General features: G+C 50.7%; 1 protein-coding gene across 1 annotated transcript; it reads left to right on the top strand.

Annotated features, from left to right (window-relative positions):
- Positions 1–1750: 1750 nt before the first annotated feature.
- Positions 1751–22798, top strand: LOC138918611 (uncharacterized). The gene is made up of 5 exons (XM_070240553.1): positions 1751–1855; positions 2685–3066; positions 3149–3726; positions 20879–21376; positions 22549–22798. Exons 1-5 carry the CDS (start codon positions 1751–1753, stop codon positions 22588–22590), a joined length of 1605 nt encoding a protein of 534 aa, XP_070096654.1. The 3' UTR covers positions 22591–22798.
- The last annotated feature ends 988 nt before the right edge of the window (positions 22799–23786 follow it).

The following is a 23786-nucleotide window of genomic DNA, read 5'->3' on the forward strand; positions in this document are numbered from 1 at the left end:
TCGAGTGGGATAGTTAGTTAAAAAGTGGTAGGATTAGAGGCCACCCTGTGGCATAGTGGTTAACTTGGCACACTCTGCTTCAACAGCCTGGGGGTCGCAGGTTCAGATCCTGGACGCACACCTAGCACAGCTCCTCAAGCCACACTGTGGCGGTGTCCCACATTAAAAAGAGGAAGATAGGGGCCAGCCCAGTGGCGCAGCAGTTAAGTTTGCACACTCCACTTCAGCGGCCCAGGGTTCACTGGTTCTAATCCCAGGTGCAGACCTAGGCACTGCTTATCAAGCCATGCTGTGGCAGGCATCCCACATATAAAGTAGAGGAAGATGGGCATGGATGTGAGCTCAGGGCCAGCCTTCCTCACCACAAAAAAGTAGTAAGATTAGAAGACTTGACAAGATTAGGGAATTACAGGAGTGGGTAAGGATAGAATTGATTGTGTCAGGGAAGAAGGTATTTGAAACCTCACGTTTGGAGGTGGTGCAGTTACTAGAAACGATAGTATCGGGTATGACCAGATGACTTGATAATTCAGATGTGATGGGAGAAAAGACAATTGGAGCTAAGGCAGTCATTTAGAGGCCAGGGTATTGAAGAATCGTGTGTGGAGGTTAAAGGCACCAGGAATGATGAACAGGAGTAGTGGTGGATCCAGGTGCCAACCAAGATGACAGCAATGAAGAGAACTATTGGTGGGAAAATCTGACAGTGCTTTAAAGGAGGGAGAGAGGTTTGGGTAGATGTGTACATTGGTAGCCCAAGAAGATAAGTCTGAAAGTAGCCAACGACACATTAGCTTTTGGGGTGATGGTGCCTAAAAGATTTTTCGAACAGTTGGTCCATAATAAGGAGTCTTACAGCTGTGACCAGTATTTGGGTGGCTGAGTGAACCAGGGGGTGAGAGGGAGGAACTGAAGATGACTTAAAATCAAGCTTTTGTGACCTCAAGGACAGTAGCATCTTCAGCAGAGAACACTGGAGACGTATCAATGTCTAAGGGAACATGATAAGCTTGGTTTGGGGTATTTAGTTGCCTTTTACTCACGTGTATGTCTTAAATTTGGATTTAATTATAACATTCATTTCACAGGCTCATAAATATGTTCACATTTGAAGAGAATTGATTACAAATTAGGCAACTAAAACGTTTTGTACCTGTTTATAAGACATCTTCTCAACTCTGTTTAGTCTCACAAAGATGAATTTCACGTTCTATCAAATAGGTGAGCATTTTCAGTAGTTCGTGATCTTTCACAGAACGAAACTGTTGGAAAATGATTATTTCCTTTTCCACTTCCAAGATAATCAAGGAGAAGAGAGAAATTGTCTGATAAGACAGTGGAAGGTATTTTGTTGAATGATATACAGAATTAACAGTCTGGCACTGTGTCACCTTACACATGAAAGGATCCTGTAGTGAGCATTCCTATGCAAATACTGTGATGACAGTCTCTCTCTCCTAAAGGACTCCCACACTTTTTTTAAATCAAGGAAAAAATAAGCAGTATTTTTGAGTATTGATCTTTATTTCCATTTTACCAGAAAGGAAACAACACAAACAATTTATCTAGTAGTCAGAAAAAAAGTGTTTTATAACCTCAAATGCTTCCTCACCAAGAGCTATAAATTGCTTAAATCACTTAAATTGGAGATTTCAGTGGGATTTTTAGCAGTAAATAAATTCCTAAACTCATCAGTTATAGAATATTCGAGGCATATAGAAGTGTTCTTTTCCTACACAGCATATCCAAAATGGAGTTTAACCAGTGGTTCACAAGGCAGGCAAATAGCGAAGCTGCAAACCACTCAGGGAGCCATAAATTACGAATAGCTACGCTTTCGAAAACCTTTCAGTTGGTATCAATCTTTTTATTTTTGAAGTATGACTGCTATGAAATGACCACATTCATTAGCATGCCGCCTAAAAAGCATTAATTTGTAGAATAAATCAATCAAGTTTTCTTGAGCTCTTGAAGTATAATATAGTTCCTTCATTTAAGAATATTTCCTGGGGCAGGCCCTCTGGCCCAGTGGTTAAGTTTGCGCGCTCCGCTTCAGATGCCCAGGGTTTCGCTGGTTCAGATCCTGAGCCCTGACATGGCACCTCTCATCAGACCATGTTGAGGCGGCATCCCACATGCCACAACTCAAAGAACCCACAACTAAAAATACGCAACTATGTACCAGGGGGCTTTGGGGAGAAAAAGGAAAAATAAAACCTTTAAAAACAAGCAAACAAACAGAATATTTCCTTTAATTTATTCACAGAATATTAGGCATATTTTACATGACTGCTTGCACTTACAATTTAGTTATCATAGAGCAGAAATTCTCCAACATTGTAACAGACCAAGTGATGCCCACTTACAGCCATAAAACTACAAGTTGGGAGAAAGATTTAGTACTTTGACGTTAGAATTGATCCAGAGGCACAGAAGGATTTTATGGATGTTCAGGGGAAAGCAGAAAGGGCCTCCTCTCTATTAAAGAGAGTTTTTAAACCTCTGATGTATACATCTCTCTGAAACGCACTCTCAGAAGAGGAAGTTCTCCTAAAGAAGAGAATCCTTCTAGGTTTTGAGCTCATTCTTTCTCCAGGTGGCCTGTTCTATTCTTGGACAAGCTTTTCTTACTAGAAAAGTCTTTCCACCCTGAGCCAAAATCTGTGTCCCCTAACTTCACACAGTTGGCCCACTTCCAAGCTCTGGAGACTTCTAGGCCTTCTTCAGCCAGGCCGCAGGCGCCAGTCCACGGGCACAGCACGCCAGCTCTCTCCTTGTCCGCAGCACAGCACGCCGTCACAGCAGGCTCGGCGACATCCAGGTCGGAACCCACGACATCGCCCGCTCCGAATCCACGTGGCTGGCGGGCCCTCAGTTCGCGCGGCTTTCTCGTAACACATCGGAGAATATTTTCGGCGGAGACGCTGGGACACCGGCGAGGACGCGTCGAGGCTGCCCCGGGGCTCTCGGCGCCCGCAGGCACAGGGCGCAGACGCGGCTCGGCCGCGGACGCGGGCGGCGACCTGAGCGGGCGGCGCGGCGCTCTCCAGCGGCGGGGCGGCGCAGGCGTGGGCGGCGGGCCGGCCGGGGCGGGGCCGGGGGCGCGAGTCCGGGGGCGGCGGCGCGGGATGGCGCGCGCGCGGGTGAGGGCTCACAGACACTCGCAGCCCACGGCGCAGCAGCCCGGCAGGCACACGCACACGCGCACGCCGCACCCGCCCCCCGCGCGCCCCCCGGCCCGGGGCGGCGGCGGTGGCGGCGGGCCGGCGCGCGCGGGCCGGCGCAGGGCAGGGCCCCGGGGCGCCCGCGGGCGGCGCGCGGGCGGGGAGGGCGCGCGGGGGCCCGCCTGCTCGGCGCCCATCCTCGGGCCGGCTGCGGGCCGCGGCGGCGGGCGGGCGGCGCGGCGCGGACGCTGACGCGGCCTGTCTCGCAGGTCTGGACGCTCGTGGCCGGCGTGCTGCTGGCGCTGGCGCTGGCGCGGGGCCGGGCCGCAGGCGCCCAGCGCGCGAGCGGGCGGCCGCGGGGCTGCGCGGACCGGCCCGAGGAGCTCCTGGAGCAGCTGTACGGGCGGCTGGCGGCCGGCGTGCTGGGCGCCTTCCACCACGCGCTGCAGCTGGGGCCGCGCGAGCAGGCGCGCAACGCGAGCTGCCCGGCAGGGGGCAGGCCCGCCGACCGCCGCTTCCGGCCGCCCGCCAACCTGCGCAGCGTGTCGCCGTGGGCCTACAGGTGAGCGGCGGCGGGCAGGTGGGCGCCCGGGCGGGGGCGGCTCCTCCCCGCGGCCCCCCGCCCGCCCCGAGGCCCCCGCTTCCCTCTGCTTCCTTTCGTTACCGCGCGGCGCGTGCGGCGGGGCCTCTCGAGCGGCTCCTCCGTGCCAGGTGCGCAATCAGGTGGGTTCCGCCAGAGACCGAGCCGGGCGATGCTCGAGGAACTTTCCCAGAATTGGCGCAGAAGGCTGTGGACGTCCTCCAGACGTTGCGTGAGGGCCTGTGGCGGTTCGGACGCTGCTGGGCCGTGGACCCTGAGAAGCATATGCTCTGAGCCCACTGAGCTTAGAGTCCGAGGGAGGAGTGGTGGGGCGATTGGGAAAGAAACCACAGTGCGAGGCAGGACGTGGTTTGACGCGGAAAGTGTGAGCGTGTGACGGTGTGAAATGGGGCTTGGAGGGTCCAGATGGCGTTCGAACTGCACTTTGAGAGCAGGCGTCGTTCCGAGTCTGGCCTGTTGAAGAGGTCGTCGCGGAAGAAAGAACCAGCCTGCAGAAAGGGGGTTGGGGCGTGTGCAGGGAACAGTGTGGCTAGAGGGTCCTCAGCGCAACTTGTGCCTGCCCCCTTCCCTGCCCTTACTGCCAAGTGTCACCGCCTGGAGGGGCCCTCACACTGCCGCTGGCCTCCTAGAAAGGCTTCAGGGAAAGAGCGAGAGGAGCGAGTGAGGCCCAGAGGAAAGGAGCTTAGTGCCAGGGCGGGAGGAAGGGAGTGAGGACGCGAGCACCGCAGCTCTCAAGTGCAGGGGGCTGTGCGCGTGAGGTCGGGAGTGGCTGAGGTGAGCTGGCGAGGGGGCAGGAGCCAGGTTGCGGCCCTGTAAGCAGTGCTGCAAGTTTGACGTTTTTCCTGTGGGTTGCTTTTCGATCAAGGAAACCATATGGCCGCTGTGTGTTTTGGGAGGGATGGATTGGAGGGCAGATGCTCGACAAACGCACTGCAGCGCTTCCAGCAACAGGCCATTACTACCCAGGCAGTGGCCGTGGAAGGGGTGAGGCTAGGATCAGTTTGAAAGAATGACTTAAAGAAGTGGAAGTGACAGGATTCAGTGAGTGATGGTTGTAGGAGTGAAGAAGGAGAGGGTGTGAAATGTGTCGTGGGGCAAGGCTGCAGTCCACACTACTATGGAGACGTGCGCAGAACATGTCATGATTTTGTTTAAAACCTATCCGGGCTTCCCTGAGCCTCTCCCTGCTAGTTGGTGGGCCTCCCCCTCCTGGCTTCTCTGCAGAAGACCGAGTTCACTTGTGACTGAACCCCACCCCACACCCACCCACATGCAGGGCCGGCCCAGACCCCTCCTGCCAGCCCTGCCCCTCTCGGTTTTCTGCCGCCCTCAAGGACACGCATGTGGAACCATTCGTCCTGGTGGCTCCATTCTCTTGCTTTTCCTCTTTGTTTCCACCATTCCCAGGGCCCAAAGAGTGAGCTATTATATTATCCTTCTTTCTCCAGCCTCATGTTATACCTTTGATATGCTAAATAGCTTTAAAGAAACTTGGAAAATCTCTCAAGACAGTAGCTTGGCTTCTCCAGACAGAAGCTGCCACCTCTGCGATTTTCTGTAACAAACCCTCCTCTCTCTAGTCAAATAGATACCCCCTCCCTCCCCTCCTAGGTTGAGGGCCCTTCGGGCCAGAAGACGGAAGAGTAACATACAGCAGTCCCGTTGGACATGTCTTCCACGTTCTGGCTTGGCTTGATGGTGTTTAAGCAAAATGGGGAAACAGAATGAGAAGCAAGTTTTGGGAGGCAAATGCGTTCAGTACTAGACCTTTTGAGTTCTAGTTGAGTTTTACGTGCCTGAGAGCTACACAGGTGTAAATAAATGACCAGTTGGCTATGGAGGTGTGGTCTCAGGAGACAGGGCAGGACTGGAGTACAGATTGGGAGTTGTCAGCCCTAGAATTCTGCACATAGTAACTTAAGTGGAGTTGCCCTTGCTGCCTTTCCTGGGGACTGAATGCCTGTTGTTTCCCCACGTAAGATCCAAGAGTGGCAGGCAGGAGGGAATGCCTAAGGGTTGATAGGGACAAGAAGAACACAGAGTGTTGAGCGCTCCTGGACTAGGCTGCTGGACCTGCCCCTGGGGCCTTTGTGCTGTGTGGAGCCTGCGAGCGATAGCCACATGTGTGTCAGGTGGCTTACGGTATCATCGGCATTATTTTTCGTATTATTTAGCAACACTGATGAAATTGCTCCCTTGGTGAGCACCTGGAGGTCTGATGGCTTACACTCTCTGAAGGAAGGACAGCCTTCTAGGGACAGGCATCAAGCCAGTGTCCCAGGTCGCTGGATGCTGAAGTTGGCCCTGCCTTTCCTGTCTCTCTGTGCTTCTGACCCGTGGTCACTTCTCCTTACCGCCTCCTGAGTTATTGTGAAGATTGGAAAAAGCAGTACACATGGAAGCCCAGAGCCTCTTCTGAGAGAGGTGTGTGGAAGGACAGGAAGGTTTCTTAGCAGTCACTGCAGGGGCCTGGTCACCTGAGTGGAAGAGGGTGCTCACCTGTGTCACCTTAAGCCTGGATTCAGAAGTGGTATTTAAGGCTAAAAACAGTCAGAGAAGCTCTTAAGAAAGATGAATAAGGAAATAGGCTGCAAGTTAGAAATACCGAAAGGCACAGAGAGGACCGCTTCAGGTGGATAAGAGGTTTTAAAATAGAAATTTGGACTATAAGGTGGCTTTTCGTTTCTTTATGTGAGAGATGGATCCTTCAGTAAATGGTGTTGGGACAGCTGAGTTACCAGCTGGGAAAAAATACAATTGGATCTCACCCCTATATCAAAATAAATTCCAGGTGATTCACAGATTTAAATGTCAAAATAAAACCACAAAAACAGATAAAAACATGGTCAATTATGTTTATAATCTTGGAGTGGAGAGGCCTATTCAGCAGCTCACAGGCCCCCAAAGCCATAAAAGATGACACTGATAAATTCAATTACATACTTATGTGCCATTTCTTCTTGGGAAGATAAATAAGATAAGAAAAATACAAGGACAAACTGGGAAAGAATGCTTGCAACTGCTGTCACAAAGGCTCTCTTCCTAAAGAGCTTCTTCAAACCAGTAAGGAAAAGGCCTAATGAAAATATGAGCAGAGGCCCCCTAGTTCCCAGGGAGGGACACTCAGATGACGCAAACACTTGAAACTCGAAGAGATGCTCGACTGTGGCATCGTGAGTGAAATGCATAATGAAACTCCACAGAGAAACCCTTTTTTTTTGTCAGCACTCATCAGGCTGTGTTGGCAAGGGGGGAGCAAAAGGCATCCTGCAATAGAGAGGGTGTGAACCGGCACAGCTTTTGTGGAGGACAATTTGGTGTTAACTGTCAAAAGTTTCAGTTCACACACTCTGACCCCACACTTCCACCTGGAATTCCACATTTGCCCACGTGCCGAGTGATGTGTGTACAAGGGTGTTCATTGTGGTGATAGCAAGGGACTGGAAGCATCTAAACGTCCACCAGTAGGCAGTTGGTTTGATAAAATGCTCTCAGAACAGCCGTAAAGAGGAAGGGGGCAGCTCTAAGTGCGCTTGAGTAGAGCTGTCACCACCAACATGAGGGGAGACGAGGTGGGTGTGGCCGTGTGTGGTCAGAGAGAAGTGACATAACCTACACATCTCTTAAGTGGTCTTTTCAGTGTCTGCACACCACACTTTGGGGCATCTCTGGAACCTGGTTGTTAGGGTGCCTCAGGAGGGCCTGGGAGGCTGGGAAGGAGACTTGCTTTTCACTCTTTCGTGTCTTCTGAATTTTCTGCCATGTGCATCTATTATTTATTTCAAAAACATCTTAATTTTCAAACTGAGAGCAGGGAGCCGGCTCCATGGTGTAGTGGTTGGGTTCAGCATGCTCCGCTTCAGCGGCCTAGGATTCGCAGCTTCAGATCCCAGGCATGGACCCACACCACTCATCAGCCATGCTGTGGTGGTGTCCCACATACAAAATAGAGGAAGAGTGGCACAGATGTTAGCTTGGGGATGATCTTCCTCATGAATAAATAGCAGAAAAGGAAGTTCACCAACCATGAAGAAAAAGCAGATACTGAAGAAATGAAGCTTCAGCAGTATCGACAGCCTTTGTTGTATGGAGGGCACTGGTGCGAATGCCCTGTCTGATCTCGTGGGCTGGAGGGCTACAGCAGAGGCACTGAGGGCCTCACAGAGTCTGCAGAGCCCTGCTGAGCCCCCAGCTGGGTGGTCTGCAGAGGAGGAACTGGCCTGGAGGGGTTAGGGCGCTGGGCCGAAATGAGAGAGCCGGGATCCAACCCCAGACCTCTCTGATTCCATGGAGCCTGTGCTCCCGACCAACGTGCTGTTAGAAGAGCAACATTCAGCTTCCAGAATGTGAAAATGTCTTCTCATTTGCTTTGTGGTATCATGTTTGTTTCTCTTAAGCTTTAAAAACAAAAATGCCAAGCATAAAATTAACATGATTTCTCAATAAGCTTTTTTTATGCCAAACTGACATAGTAAGACATTTATTGTAAGAACACTGAGATTTATTAAGGTTTAAAGATACACATCACTCATTTATGTGAAGCCCCAAAGATAAACACCTACCAATACTCTAATTTTTAATTGTTTATATTTTTCAATTTGGGGTAATAATCTAGAGATAACTTTTCTCCAGGATATGAATAATGCACAACAATTTATTTTTAGGCTTTGTTAACTTTTCTGTATAACTCTTTTCCTCCAAGGACTTTAAGAGACTACACCTAAATTTATTTTTGCAATAAACAACTCCATGGATAGCAGCAACAGCTAGGGAATAAATGGAAAGAAAAAGGAGTAAAGGAGAGGAGAGAGGACAGGGGACAGGGACGTCGAGTGACTTAAAAATACGGGCCACCAGGGAGTTTGAAGGGGCAGTGGGACCACCCTCAGCTGGCCAAGTCCTCCACGGCAGGTGAGCCTGCGGCAGGGGTGTCTCGGCAGGGGGCCCCGAAGGAGAGTCCAGACCAGCAGAGGTGCCGATCCACGTTGGTAAGTGTCAGTAAAGCGGACGTTTTCCCGGGAGAGCCCAAGTTGGCGCCACTCTCTATTACCAGAACTTTCAGCGGGTCTGTTGGGAAGAGGGGCCCAGCAGGGTAGCAGCTTCCAGCTCGTGTGGGTCAGGCGAGGCCACCACCGTCTCCTGGGCCAGCGACGCCCAATCACAGGGATGACCTTCGCGTTCCCATAAAACCGTTACCACGTGTTTAGCAACGCTGCATTTTAGAAAGGTCTTCGTCAGGAAAGGTAGAAATAAAAGGGATATTTTTGCTGAACCCTCAAGTCTAGCTGACACGCCTGCCTCCCCTGCAGCAGCTGCATCCCTGCGCAGATACTGCCCGGCAGGCCGCGCCCAGCGCACCCCCTGACGCTTGCTCCGAGATCCCCGCGCACGGCTCGCGTCACTTTTTCTTTATCTCGTTTTTAAAATTGTGAAAGGATTGTAGCATTAGGTAGAGGAAGTTAGAAAAGTTAGTGTAATGTGGGAGGAACTTACCCCCTTTTTAATATTCCCATTTCACGTGCCCCCTGCCCCCTATATGCACTTTCAAGTTTGTGTCCTAGCTCTAAGAACAGAAGCCCCCATGGACAGAGCCCCTTGGGGATGCGTGCGGGCTGTGACCGAGCCTCAGGGAGGTGGCCGCGTCCCGGGACGTCGAAGGAGTCGCCGTGTCGACTGTGACCGACAGGGGGCAGCACCGCGCCAGCTCCCCTTCCCCGGGAGACCTGGCTTCTCCGGGAAGGCTCATCCGTGGGATCTTTGAATTTGGGAAGTCCTTTCTTTTTTATCATGTTTCTTCTTAGCAAGTTCACTTTTTTCCTGGGTCCCTACTTCAAACCTGTGCGTTATTCTGATGACTTAGAAACAAACTAAGAAAGCCTTCCTGCCTCCAGGGGATAGCCGTAAGTGGTGTCAGCGCAGGTACAGGCCTTTCTGCCGGGCTGAGGTCACGCTGTTCTTTAAGAAAGGACGGGCTTGGGCGAGGACAGGAGGAGAGAGGAAGGAACAGAAGCAGTGCCCCTGCCTGGCTTCCAGCATGGGGCACGGCGGGGCGGGGGGCGGCTCACCAAATCTCGTTGGAGAAAAGGAGATGATCATCATTTAAAGCAGCTTGTTTAAGAAATGTTGGTATTTTCCCCAAAAACTATTCTTATGGATAAGTGACCTTTAATTGGCCAAAGTACCGCACAGGTTTTCTTCTCTGAGTTACTCAAAATATAGCGGCTCTGCTGCACCTATCACTTTCACAGAGTAAAAATAAAAGTATTGTCATGGGATTAAAGTCTCTCGTCCTGAAAGTAGATATGTTCATTTTGCTTTGATGGTTATTTTCTGTAACTGCCTGCGTTTTACTTTAGCATTCTTATAGTGGCTGAGGATGATGATAAAATTTCATTCCATCATCACCTCCTTCAAATTTCCTCACCTGAATAAAATGATTGTACTCTTAATGCCAACAGAAGGATTGGGGCAGCTCCAGGCAGGAGCACACAGACCACGAAGTGAAATTCCTTATGGATCCCTTACGGGGTCTGTGTTCCAAAAATGACACGTGAAGATTTTGAAGGAGGGCAATGAGTACATTGCTCACTAAGTTAATGAAGTCAAAGAGAAAAGAGTCCACCAAGAACTCTTCTGGAATTAAATAGAGTCTAGGCTAATGTTTTGATATTAACTATTCCTTGTAACCAATGTATGGCAGCAGCTGATTCATTTTGGATCAGGTGGGCTCCCCCTGATCCAGGCACTTCACCCGCCTGCCCCAAGGACGGACACATCAGATGGCTCTGAAGCCAAATTCTGCGGCTTCCACTGGACAGATAGTTAAGCCATCCCGTGGGCATGAGCTGTGTTTTCCTTTGAAGAGATATTTCCCAGCTGCACTGAATGTGTGGCATCTGCCATGACCAAAGAATAAAACCCTTTGAGAAATTCTGGCTCTCATTCTCATTTCTCTTTCCCTCTTTCTCTCCATAAAGCCTTTTTTTCTGAGTTATCTTCCAAATTCTTTTCCAAGCCATTAGTCTCTCTTTGCTCTTCCCTGATCTCCCAGATGAACAGATTTTACATGGACTCAGTGGATAGCCTGGCTGTAGCTTTGCCACTTACCAGGCCTGTGATGAATTGCTAAATGTCCACGAAGTGCAGAGTAGACGCACGCAGCCCCACTGTGCAGGGCAGGGCAGCTGATCATGCTAAGCCAGGTGAGCTGGAAGGCTTTGGACAGACCCCTCAGCCTCTCGGTAACTCAGTTTCCTCATGAGTAAAGGGAGAGGGCGGACAGGCTGAGCCCTTCCAGGCTCCTAGTAGCTCAGAGCCAATGCACTTGGCAGAGGAGCTGGCTTAGTTCTGGAGCCTGCCTCACTGGCTGAGCTTCAGGGCTGACCTTGATGCCAAGTTCAGGATCACACCAAAGTCAGCCTCCGTCCCCACATGGGGGTAGGATTGACCCCTAGCTCTCCTTGGCCAGTGCAGAGGGCCAGGTGAGGCCCACTGGGGATCTGACTCCAGGGCATCTATGCCAGGTCAGACTTTGCTGCCCTCCCAGGCTGATTTTTCCGTGTCCTCTTTCATGAGAAATGCACAACTGATGTTTTCTGCTAGGGGCCAGAAGAGCATTTTTCAGAGCTTTTTGGCAGCACATATTGAAGATCTTTGGCTCTCTCAGGCCTCAGCGAATGGAGAGAGGGTGGAGCTGATGGCACTGTTGGCTGCAGCTTTCTAACAGAGGGAAACTGTTTGTGGTCTTCATGTCCCCGATTACTCCCTGGACAGCAAACAGAGTCCTCCCACGACCGGCCCTGCAGCTCAGAACCTCGCCCCTCGCCTGCTTCCCCACAGTCTCATAACCATTCCCCCCCATCCTCGGGGCTTGTTCCAAGGGGAAAAAGAGAGACGGGAAGGTTGACACAAACCCCTGTCTCAGTGACTCATTCTCTCTTACACCTGGACGCCAAACAGCCTCCACCGGGGCTGTATGTTAGAATTATCTGAGGAGCTGGTAAAAATACCGGCCCCCTGGCCCCACTCCAGAGCCATGAATTCTGAATCTCTGGGGCGGGGGAACAGTAACCACAAGTTTTAAAGCTCATTCGTGTGCCTCCTGTGAAGAATAACAGATCTCAACGCCGTCCCATCTGTGACACCAGTCACTTGCTGGATTAACGTTGACCTTCTGCATTAATTAGACTCCTCAGGGTAGGGAGTCCTGAGCTGGTAGGATCATGAAATTCTAGCTTATTTGGGAAAACACAATCGTCCACTTGTTTGCTGTCAGCTGCAATCAATGTATGTGTGGCTCACCACCTTTTAGAGATGTCACCTAACTTTGCTGCTGACTGTGTGACTAGGAAGGGGCTTCTGCTGGCTGTCAGAGGGTCCCCAGTTTAAATGAGCAAGACAAGTCTCTAGGGCAGCTTGTTAACTCACAGGCCTCCTGATTCAGTGGGTGTGGGGCGAAGTATGAGACTGCATTTTTAACAGAGCCTCACGTGGTTCTGATACGGGTGGTCTGAAAATCACATTTTGGAAACATTATGACTTCTCTTTATTGCCCACATCCTGGGTGATGACAGGGTTTCTTCAGAGGAATCTTAGCTCTTGGAAAGGGAAATTGGTTATCCCTCAGCTTTTGCAGAGGGCTGCCAGCTGTCTTCATATGACCCTAATTTTATAACATCTTGATACCTGGCAGAGTGAGTCCCCTCCTTATTCTTCAAAACTGTCTTGGCCCTTTTCTCTCTATAGGAATTTTAGGATCAGCTTGCCAAATTCTAAGAGAAATCTACTGGGCTTTTGGTTAGAATTGCACTGACTTCATAGATTAATTTTGGGAATTCTCCAATATCTTTTAGATTCAGTGGATTATAGGTGTCATTTCTAAGCAGAAAACATTGATGAAATATTGCATTATCAGTCCCGCCATCAAGAAGCTGGGGGAAGTAGCCTGGTGGTCAAATCCATCCCCTTCACTTTGCAAAGCTGGGGGCAATGATTCGTCCATCGTCACGGGCTGGTAACTAAATCGGACCAAAATTTTAGGTTCAGGACTCTTAGAGACTCCATCCTGCCCTTTTAAGAAAGTCTATTGGGTTGAACTCATTGACCTTGAGATCTGGCCAACCATGACTACTGAGGCAATTTTGTTTCCACTTAACATGTTTCAGTACTTAGGGGTTTCCAGCCTAGACCAGAGAAGGCATTTCCCCCATTTCGATCTTGGGTTTGGGGTCTTGGGATTGCTGTGAAAGAAACAATCATACTTAGCCTCTGCTGTTTTAAAACTAGAATAATTTTCTGTTTTGGAAAGCAGGAGGGTGAGCCACATGAATGAGTTTGTGCCAATAAACACCACAGCTATCCTTGGGCATCAGATAGAGAGCACATCAGGTGGCTGCGACTCTGTCTGCCGGAATGTGCTCATTGTTCTGCGAGTGGCAGTCCTCCCGGAACGGCTTCAAATTGTTTCCTACCAAGTTCAGGGGCCCAGGGGCAGTGCTCTTTTTCTGTCTCTGCTGTCACCCACATTCCTCTCCAAGCTCAATTTCCATCACCTCTAATCATCCCTGGAGGACTTGTCCTTTGTTCTTGGATTAAGCCGGGCCAGCTGTCACTCACTCAAGCCAAGCTTCACACGTGGCCCCAGGGACACTTCTGGGATCCCATCAGAGAGGAAAACTTGATTTGTGTCAAGTGTGTTCCTGTGCCAAGCTTCTGCAGAGCAGCATGCAGAAAATGTCGAGACAAAAGAATTATTGCTCACAAGGAGGCGAGACAGCTGTGTGGGCTTCTTACTCGCATTTCCGTGTTTGGTGAGAGAGAGGGACCCCTGTTGGAGCTTCTTGATGTTTCGTTTTCATGGCAGCTTTCTCTACCAAAAAGCACTCCTGCCTGATAATTTTCCCAGAATCTTGAGGCAGGAGCTTGGGGTGACGGGCTTTAACTTTGTGACTGTCCCCTGGCTGCCCTGAGGCTTTCCGACTTTTCCCCTGACCTCTTTTCCATCCCCCAACTAGCGTCCTTCAGAATGTGTCTGTGTTGTGCTTTCTGTTTTCTGTGGTAACCGCTGGCATCGAGACCCACAATACAGGGTGTCAGGGGTGTGATGTATGTGTTGTATTCCCTCCCTTGGTAGCACATTTCTATTTTAAGAGAAACCTCCCGGTCACAAAACCACAATTTGAAAACAAGTACTTAGGCTGTCTTATGATGTCCCACATCCCAGGCACAGGCAGGGGGCAGGCGCTGTCTCTTTGTCGCAACGCCTTAGCCTAGAGGTGTCACTGAGACGGTGGGAATTTCAGTTTCAGGGGGCCGACTGGGGGGGATCGGGTGGATATTTTTAGTCAGATGAGCCTTCTGACTCATCACAATGTCCAAACGACTGTCAGTCCTACCTATAAAACTAACAGATGACCCGGGGATCATTACCTGCATCCTGTGGTGCACAGAAAGGTAGATCCCAGGTGTTCAGAATTGAAAAGGATCTTTGATGCCCTCAAGTCAAACTCATGTGACAGACGAGGAAACTGAGTCTGAAGAGGCTGTGCCTGACCTTCCTACCCCCGCTTCGTTTTGGCCTGTAGTTGAGTCTACACCTATCAGAAAGGTCTTTCAAATGTCAACCTGATCATGTCTCTGCTGCTTTCCGCCCTTTCGTGGCCTCCCATGATCTGCAGGGTAAAATCCAGACTTTTTGTTCTGATCTTCAAGGCTCCTGTCCACCTCTCCCATTTCTTAGCGAACCTGTGCCCACCACATGCCTGTGCACAGAGACCTCCAGCTGCAGTGACCTCTTGGTGGTCCCGCTGCGCGGTGCTCTGCCTTCCAGGCTGGCTGGGTGTGGCTCCTTCGCCTCACACCCCTCGCCCTCTTCTCTGCTTAGCTCGGCCCCCCTTGCACCCTCGCTTCACCTCAGACCTCCCTGGGCCTTAGCCTTGGCCACCCACAGGTGTTCACAACAGGCTGTGCACTGTGCGCTGGTTTGTCCTGACCACTGGCTTGTGCGTTCGTGGAAAGGCTGTACCCTCATCCAGCACCCACCTCTGGAGCTTGAACAGTCCGCTGAATGAATGGTCACTACTGTTCTGCTATTTAGCACATTCAGAGGGCACTTTGTGACTTCACTAGCATCCAGCACTGTCACAGTGTGTGTGTGCACGCTCACGTGTTTGGTCTGTATCACTAAAGGACAAGGACTCTGTGTTAAACAAAACCACAGAATACCATTAGCATGCCTAAGAATTAATACTTCCTTAATATCTTCAAATATTCACTCAGGTTCAAATTTCCCTGATTGTCTCATAAGCGGTTTTTTAAAACTTAAAAAAAAAAATCCTCTTTATTTTTTGTTTTATTTAACTCTTAATTTTGAAATAATTTTAAACGAACAAAAAAAATGTGAAATTAGTACCAAGAATTCCCTGTACCCCTTACCCCGATTGCCCAAATGTCAACATCCTAACTCACAAAATTATCAAGCTTAGGAAATGCACGTTGATACAATACTGTTATCTAACCCCCGGACTTTATTCAAAGTGACCCACTAACGCCCTTTTCTGCTCTAGGATCCAGCTGGCCTCACACATTGCCTCTGGCAGGTGGGGCTCTGTAGTCGCCTTCAATCTGTGACAGTCTCTCAGTGCTTTATCTTGCCTGACTGTGACACATTTGAAGAGGACTGGTCCGTCATTTTGTGGAATGTCCCTCAGTTTGGGTTTGATATGTTTTTTAAGCAACCATATAATTTCTCATCCAAATGGAGACACTTGGGAGTAAAAAGGAGCTCAGTTCATAACTGCCCCCGACAACGGGTGTAAGCCAGGTCAGCGATGCCCTGGGACTTCTGTCACTCAAGGCTCTTTCTTTTTTTTATTGAGGTATAATTGACCTGTAACATTATATTAGTTTCAGGTGTACAACATGATGATTTGATATTTGTTTATATTGCAAAATGATCGCTACACTAAGTCTTAATTAGCATCCACCACCACACAGTTACAAATTCTTTTTCTTGTGACGAAAACTTTTATGATCAACTTGCTTACCAACTTTCAAATATGCAATACAGTATTATTAACTATAGTCATTATATATGTCATTATATATATGTTACATTCCCAGGATTTATTTTATAACTGGAAGTTTGTACCTTTGTCCCCTTTCATCCATTTCGCCCACCCCTCATCCCCTTCCTCTGGCAACTACCAGCCTGTTTTCTGTATCCTTGAGTTTAGGTTTTGTTTTTTGTTTTTTTAGATTCTACATATAAGTGAGATTATACAGTATTTGTCTTTCTCTGTCTGACTTAGCTCACTTAGCATAATGCCCTCGAGATCCACCCGTGTTGTCACAAATGGCAGGATTTGCTTCTTTTTTATGGCTGAATAATACTGTGTGTGTGTGTGTGTATATATGTATATATGCACCACATTTTCTTTATCCATTCATCTGTTGATGGACATTTAGGTTGTTTCCGTGTTTTCACTATTGTAAATAGTGCTGTATGAACAGGGTGGTGCAGAGACCTTTTCAAGTTAGTGTTTTCATTTTCTTTGGATATAGACCTAGAAGTGGCATTGCTGGATCATATGATAATTCTATTTTTAATTGTTTTGAGGAGCCTCCATACTATTTGCTATACCACTTTATATCCCCACCAACAGCGCACAAGGGTTCTCTTTCGCTAACACTTGCTATTTCTTGTCTTTTTGATTCTAAGTTGTGAGGTGCTAGCTCATTGTGGTTTTGATTTGCATTTCCCTGATGATTAGTGATGTCAAGCACCTTTTCATGTGCCTGTTGGCCATCTGTATGTCTTCTTTGGAAAAATGTCTACTCAGATTCTCTGCCCATTTTTTAGTAGGATTGTTTGGCTTTTTGCCATTGAGTTGTATGAGTTCTTTATATATTTTGTATATTAACCCCTTATGAGACATATGATTTCCAAATATTTTCTCCCATTCTGGAGGTTGCCTTTTCATTTTGTTGATGGTTTCTTAAGCCTCTTTTAAGATGTAGGTTTCTCTCCCACTTTCTTCCCCTTGGGATGAAACTTTTACTGAGTTTCCTACATTCTATATGTCGTTGGTCATATCCTCATGGTGCCATTTAACATGTTCTTCCATCCCTATATTTCCAGTAAACTTTTTCAGTCAGATATATTTAGTTTTTTACCAGCCACTTCTCAAGCCTCTGCCCTTCTAGGCTCTGGGGATGCCACCCCTGCTTCTGGCCATCTCCACAATTAGACATCTTCTCCCTTAAAAAGTTGGTTTTCCTTGCCTTTTATTTGGTATCTCTCCATACGCTCCCCTGAATGATCTTATTTAACCACCATCTATATGCTAATAATTAAAAGTCTCTACCAAGATCTCTCTCTTGGGCTCCAGACTATCTCCCACCCATAGTCTGAGGAATCAGTCTGAAACTGCATTTGACTGGGTCACTTCCCTCTTTAACATCCCTCCTATTGCCTTGTCTACTCTGGAGACCCTTCACGGTCAGCCTCCACAGATGGCTCCAGCCCGTCCTGTAGTTCTCCGGTGCTGCAGTTCCTAACTCTGACATGGTCCCTCAACTCTAGGCTCTGACCTCTGGCCTACGTGCCCTTTCTCCCTTCTTCGTCTGGATGAATCCACCCAGGAACAACCTTTGCCAGGAAGTTTTCCCTAGCTGCCACGGCTGGGCTAACTCTCTACGTGATTATTTGTACATTTAACCCCCAGATGGTGGTGAGTCCTTGGATAGCAGATATGTGTTTCTTCTATATCCCCATTGCCAGAAACATCACTGGCACTCAGATGTTTGTTGAATAAATGTTGAAAGTGACTGGCGATATTATAAATTCTCTTTCCTTCAACTTTTGAGTTAGGGTCTTATATTGACGGAGTATGAAGGACAGGAAGCTGATGCAGGCCAGACTCACCAACACATCCCACCAGCTCACCATCTACTGAACTCTTATTCTGTGTAAAGCACTGTGCTGGGCATGTTAGGGCATAAAGACGAATAAAAATACAGTCCTTACTCTTCCCTTCCAGGGAAAGATGTGGAAAAAGTATAGTTCTATCTGACAGGCACAAAGTGTTATGAGAATATAGGGAAAGGAGAGGTTAAATTTGACTAAGGAAATTTGAAAACTTAAGATAATGAGTTGGACCTTAAAATATGGCAAGTCTTCATTGAGTTGATACTGTTTTTCGGAAGAGAACATCTTGAGGAAAAGCTTAGCTGTGACACATGCAAGGAGCATTCCTGTGGGCTGACTGGAGTGTCGGATGCATGCAGGAGAAGACAGTGGAGGAGCGCTGGAAGGGTGCGTAGGGAAAGACCAAGCCGGTGGGGGGGGGGGGGGCCTGTGAAGGCAGAGCGAAGAAGTTTGGATTTTTCCTGACATGAACCCCCACAGCATGAGAGGGGCGCTGGGGGGACCTGTGCCTCAGCAGACCCCGCTGGGGGGAGGAGTGAGGCGTTCCCGAGGAGGGCGGACAAGTCAGAAAGGCCAGGGTGGACGGCTTTATCCGTCCTTGCAAGGACAGACCTCATTATGCTACAAAGGCCCTGATGACAGAACTAAGGGAAAGTAGTCATGAGAAGCTTAAAAAATATATTTTCAACTATTTGTGTGCATGTTGGGGGAAAGAGGAATGGCTGGGATCAGTGTGTAAGTGTTCTGGCGGCAGAGACAGCTTGCATTTTGTAGACAGTCCCCACCCCATGCTCCTCCTGTTCGCACATCACGGATTTATTAGCCTTCACTCCTGAGTCTTGACTCTCCCTCTCTCCTTGTAGTACAGCCATGAGAAGGAAGTTGAAGGGGTCCACGCCTGAGCACTCACCACCAGCAGGGCTGCCTGTGCCTGAGGCCTCCTTGTTCCCCCCATTGCCACTCGCATCCTTCTGGTCACCCCGACTGCAAGCCTTGGAATCACTGCTGACTTCTCTGACCTCATCCCCCACATTCAGACAGTGGCCAAGTACTTGGAAATGTCCTTTCAGCTTTAGAATGCTCAAATGGCAGGTTGGGTGTGGCCCTCTAGTTTAACTGTCGCCACTCTCTTTATGGGATTCTGCCAGCTCCTGGCCTCACTAGCTTCTTTTCCTTCCACATGTGGCAGGTGTTACCTGGCTCACCCACTGCGGTGCCCAGCCCCCTGGGATACATGCGCTCCCACACAGGTCCTCCCTTCAGGCGAAACCATCTTAGTTCTTTCCTACTGTGTAAATGGCACACAGTTGGCACCATGTGAGTAAATTTGTTGTTGCGCGAAGACACCATTTCTAGACTCTTGCCTGCCCAATCATCTAATACATCAGTGTTTAAAGATGTTGGACCCAAATGGAAGAAACCCATGTAGCTTCCTTACATGTCTGGGGCCACCCACTCTCATCTGGCCACTGAGAGTTAACACTTGCCTCATTGACATGATCTCCTCAGTGGAGAAACCTCTTAGCCAATCCAACATAGCTTTTTTATCTTGTTACACTCATGCTTGAAATTCATTCAGGCTTCTGTTTCCCTGCGCCCAACACGCCTACAACTGGCCCATCAGCATCGTCCACCTTCTAGCTCCCCCTTTCTGCAAGAAACCCTCAGCTCTGTTCCTAGGACACTGGGCTGCTGGCTCACCCTCCCCTTACCTCTCCTAGGCCCCCTACTGCCTCTGCCCATTCTCTAACTGGGTGGTTTGAACATACTTCTTAACTGGAAATCTCTTAACTTGGTTGATGAATTTTAGCCATTATTAGTGAGGACCTACAAGAGAACTAGTCCACAGAACTAGTCTGTCTGGAGGACATCAAACTTCTGCAAGCCAGGAGGGGTAAGGCTAACCAGGCCAGCGTCTCTCCCACGGAGCTGTCTTTGCTGTAGCCACACTATTGTCAAGAGTCCTTGTTAACAGGAACCCAGATGAGAAACTGTACACACCTCAAGTTGTAAGGTTTAAAAGCCGTTAAGCCCATCTCATTTTTTTCATTTATATCATAGGCTCCCATTGGATCAGCACTTTGGGGGCCTTCCTGGGCTTGGCATGTCGTGGGTGTACAAATATGTTTGTTTCTTGAGAGGTTAGAGAAGTCATGGCTGTGATTCTGAGATTTGGGGTCCCGAGGATTCAGCTCTAGAAGAAAGAGAAACATTCCTAAGAGGATTGTATGTGTTTTAAATGGGCAGATTAACGGACATGGGAATTTGAGGTCATGGCAATCCCATGAGAAACGGGGACCATCCTTCCCTCTGCAAGGGGACGTCAGGGAGGAGTCCTGGGTCCCCATTCATGCCCAGACACAGCTTTGACCTCTTTGCTTTGGGGCGAGGGGTGGTGGAGGGCAGAGCCGGCCCGGGGGTGCTTTTGTTCCTCCACCGGCGGCCACAGGGTGTTGTGTAGGTGCGACACTCGGTTCCTGGCATCAGACCAGACAATAGGGGGACGTGGAGGAGGATGAAAACGATCAGGTTTAAACCATCACTCAGTTTTCAAACGTCCCAGCCTGGCCAGTCCTGCCCTACCCTGGTGTGGCTTCGGCCCCTTCACAGAGGAGGACACATGGACCCCGACAGACAGACGGGACACAAGGCCTACCTCGCGGCCTTCTGGACAGGTGTCTCGAAGCTTCCTTTGCCTATGGCCCTGTCAGCGGCCGGGTGGCCAGGGTCCGCACCGGCTGGCACCAAGGCCAGCTAGCCTCATGCAGGGCTCCGTGGGGCGGTGGCCCTGTCCTGGGGACCAGGGTGGGTAGCCGCCCTGGTGGATGTGGCCCCGGTTTGGGGCAGCAGAGCCTGGTGGGCTGGAGGGGAGGCAGTTCTGAGGCCTCGGGAGCCACTGCTCTGGGCTGGTGGCCGAGGTGGCCCTGGGAGCAGGCGCTGCGGCCCAGGCGCAGAGGCGCCCGCCGCGCGCTCTCCGTGGCCCTGCAGAGCTAGCGAGCGCCCCCTTCCGCGTCCATCAGCGCAGATTCGGGAAGCCTTTTTAGAGAATGGCCTGGACGTGGCTGTCAACGCTGTCCTGGCCACCTGAACTGTGACGAGGTGCCGCGGCTCGCCGTGTGGACCGGCCCGGCTGTGGGCGGGCCGGCGGCGCGCCTCGCGGGGCTAAGCCTGTCTCTCTCCCCGCAGGATCTCCTACGACCCGGCGCGCTACCCGCGCTACCTGCCCGAAGCCTACTGCCTGTGCGCGGGCTGCCTCACCGGGCCGCGCGGCGCCGAGGAGCTGCGCTTCCGCAGCGCGCCGGTCTACGTGCCCGCCGTGGTGCTGCGCCGCACGCCGGCCTGCGCGGGGGGCCGCGCCGTCTACGCCGAGGAGTACGTCAGCGTCGCCGTGGGCTGCACCTGCGTCCGCGCCCGCGCCGCCGAGCCGCGCCGGCCCTGAGGCGCCCGCACGACGGGGCGGCCCTCGAGCCGGGCTCCCGGCGGCGGCGCTTGGCGCAGAGCTGTCGGGGCGGGCGGCGAGGGCGGCCACCCGGGGCTGCAGCCGCTCGGCACCGCGCTCGGGGCTCCGCCGCCCGCCCTGCCCGGCCGGGGGCTGCCTGGGGCCGCCGGCGTGGGGACAGCCCGGAGGGGCGGAGCCTCCGCCAGGTGACTGATGGATGCTTTAAACAGCCCAGAGCTTTGAAAGTACAGTATATGCCTACTTTTTTACTCAACTGTTTTCAGTAGGGGCAGCAACTTTTTGTATTAGCAATTTAAAAGTTGTGCTTGCTGTATAAACACTCGGTTTCCCCTCCTCCGGTAGGATGTTGTAGAAGCACGATCGGAAACGTGTTAGCTTTGTCTTTTTGGGGAGAAGGCTTGGCCGAGCCGACCCCGCGCCCCGCCTGCGTTTTGTGTGCGGGCCGCCCCCACAGCGGCTGCCGGCGGGGCAGGGGCGGCGCCCGCGGGGACCGGAGCAGCCACCGGAGAGCGGGCCCCTCCGCCTCTGCCCGCCCCGTCAGCCCCTCAGAGAAACTTGGTTTTTAAAAATTTTTCCTCCTTCCCCCCAAAGCCTCCCAGTACATAGCTGCGTATCCTAGTTGTGGGTCCTTCTGGCTGTGGCATGTGGGACGCCGCCTCAGCGTGGCCTGACGTCCGGCGCCGTGTCTGTGCCCAGGATCCGAACCAGCGAAACCCTGGGCCGCTGCAGCGGGGCCGGACTCAACCACTGGGGAGGGTGGGGGGCTAGATAAGCTCTTGGTCGCTGGCGCTGCGGCCTGGGCCTCTGAACGCAGCCCGTTGCTAATTGGCGATGACAAACGGCCCGGGCTGAGTGGGACCTGCCCCCTCCGCCGAGCTCGCCAGAGGCGCCGGGAGTCAAAGGGCAGCGTCGGCCTTCCTGGACGCTCACGCGGGCTGGATTCATGAGGGTGTAAATGGCTGCAGATTTACACAATTAAGTTCTTTTTACTTCTGAGAGGCAGTGGGCCAATTTGTGGGTAAGAGGTGGTGCTGTAAGGCAAGGCGAGGCACGCGACCTCTGCCAGTTCCCAGGAAGCAGCCGAGTCTGGCCCAGTGTCCAGAGCTTCAGGAGGGAGCCCAGTGTGAGACGAGGCCAGCTCCCGGCGTGCGGAGATGAGTGCCCGGGGCCTCTTTTCCTGCTCACAGCAGGGTGAGCTCGGTCTGGCCCTGAACACGGCCGTTTGTGGAAGCGAGAAGTTCCCCCTAACGGAGTAGAACGTGCGGGGAAGGGGCCGGCCCACGCCGCTGCGCGCTGGGCCTTGATGGCCTGACTGTGACAGGAAGCTATGTCAACCGAGTTCCCTTTATCGTGATTTTACGGTTGAAGTCTAAACTAAGATTTGATTTGGTTTTAGAAAGAGCAGCTAGTCGTGCGAAGGCAGTGTCTGTGCTCGTGAGACGCCCGGCGCAGCCAGGAAGCCGCCTGTCTGCACGTCCGTCCGGCTCCAGCTGCCGTGAGCCGCGCTGGGACAGACTCGGCCTTGCTGTGCTGGGCGGGGGCTCGCCGAGGGAACTCGAAACTTCTGCCAGATACTGACAGACGCTGTGCGTGAAGAAACATCACTGAGCAAAATCCGGATTTTCTAAATAAATTCAAAATTGAAATCATGGCTGTGCGTCATTCTGTACAGTTTGGGAGATTTTGGTTCTCCGTTCAACCTGTGGGGGAAGGAAGGTCGGGAAGCTCTCTGGAATACCCCGTCCAGACAACAGAAGGCTCACAGCTACCTTTTGTTGCCTTCACGTCAACAGCAAGTCCATAAATTAAAGTTGCCTTTCAAACCAGTGATTTGGATCATGGTTTCAATCATCGCCGCTGTTGTGTAACATTTTCCAGTCACTCCTCAAATATAAATAGTGCAAACATCAGAGGAGAATAAGAGTAAACTCTTTGCATGGGGAAAATACCGTGATTAATTGTATTATTAGTTTAACCGAACTTAGTTTGTTAAAAGGTAGCACGGGTGTGTGTGTGTGTGTGTGTGCGCGCGCGCGCGCGTAGAGGGCCCCGCCCAGCGCCCGGCCCGGGAGGCACCACGACATACTGGCCCCAGTGATCTACACGCTACGTTTAAAATAAAGATCAAGCTATTCTTTCTTCATGGTATGTTTATTGATTTAGCAAGCGTATAATCACTTAAAAGTGACTATTTTTTTTGTACAAAAGATAAGTTTAAAATTAAATACGACTAGGCAAATTGGAGGGTGGTGATCCAGAGATACTATGTCGATGACTTAACAATTTATGGGACAGAATTTTGTCCTCTTGTTAAAACTAAAGTTTTTTCTAGAGGGGGGCGGGGTCAGTATTACGTTTTATCAAACAAATAGGGGAGAAAGGATGCCAGCCAAAGTTCAGTGACACTTAACATAGTGGCAGCCCATTGACCCGGGCACTAAAATTCCTAAGCTTTGCAGAGTAGCAACAGTTTATTACGGTAAATTTGATAGCTTCTTCCACGCCTCTCAAAAAAGTGCCACGGGGCACGTGTTTCCTTCAGGAATTCTATCTCGAGGCTTATGGCACAACCCTTGGAATGGAGGTACCTTGCTGGTTATTGAAGATTTTTTCCAACCAACTGACTACAGTATT

This window comes from Equus caballus, chromosome 17 (genome assembly GCF_041296265.1).
Source record: "Equus caballus isolate H_3958 breed thoroughbred chromosome 17, TB-T2T, whole genome shotgun sequence".
NCBI lineage: Eukaryota > Metazoa > Chordata > Mammalia > Perissodactyla > Equidae > Equus > Equus caballus.

Coding starts and splice junctions, on each gene's coding strand:
- LOC138918611 (XM_070240553.1), top strand. CDS start 1,751: ATGGAGTTTAACCAGTGGTTCACAAGGCAGGCAAATAGCGAAGCTGCA. Junction 1,856..2,684: donor TTTCGAAAACCTTTCAGTTG/GTATCAATCTTT, acceptor AACTTCACACAG/TTGGCCCACTTCCAAGCTCT. Junction 3,727..20,878: donor GTGTCGCCGTGGGCCTACAG/GTGAGCGGCGGC, acceptor CTCTCCCCGCAG/GATCTCCTACGACCCGGCGC.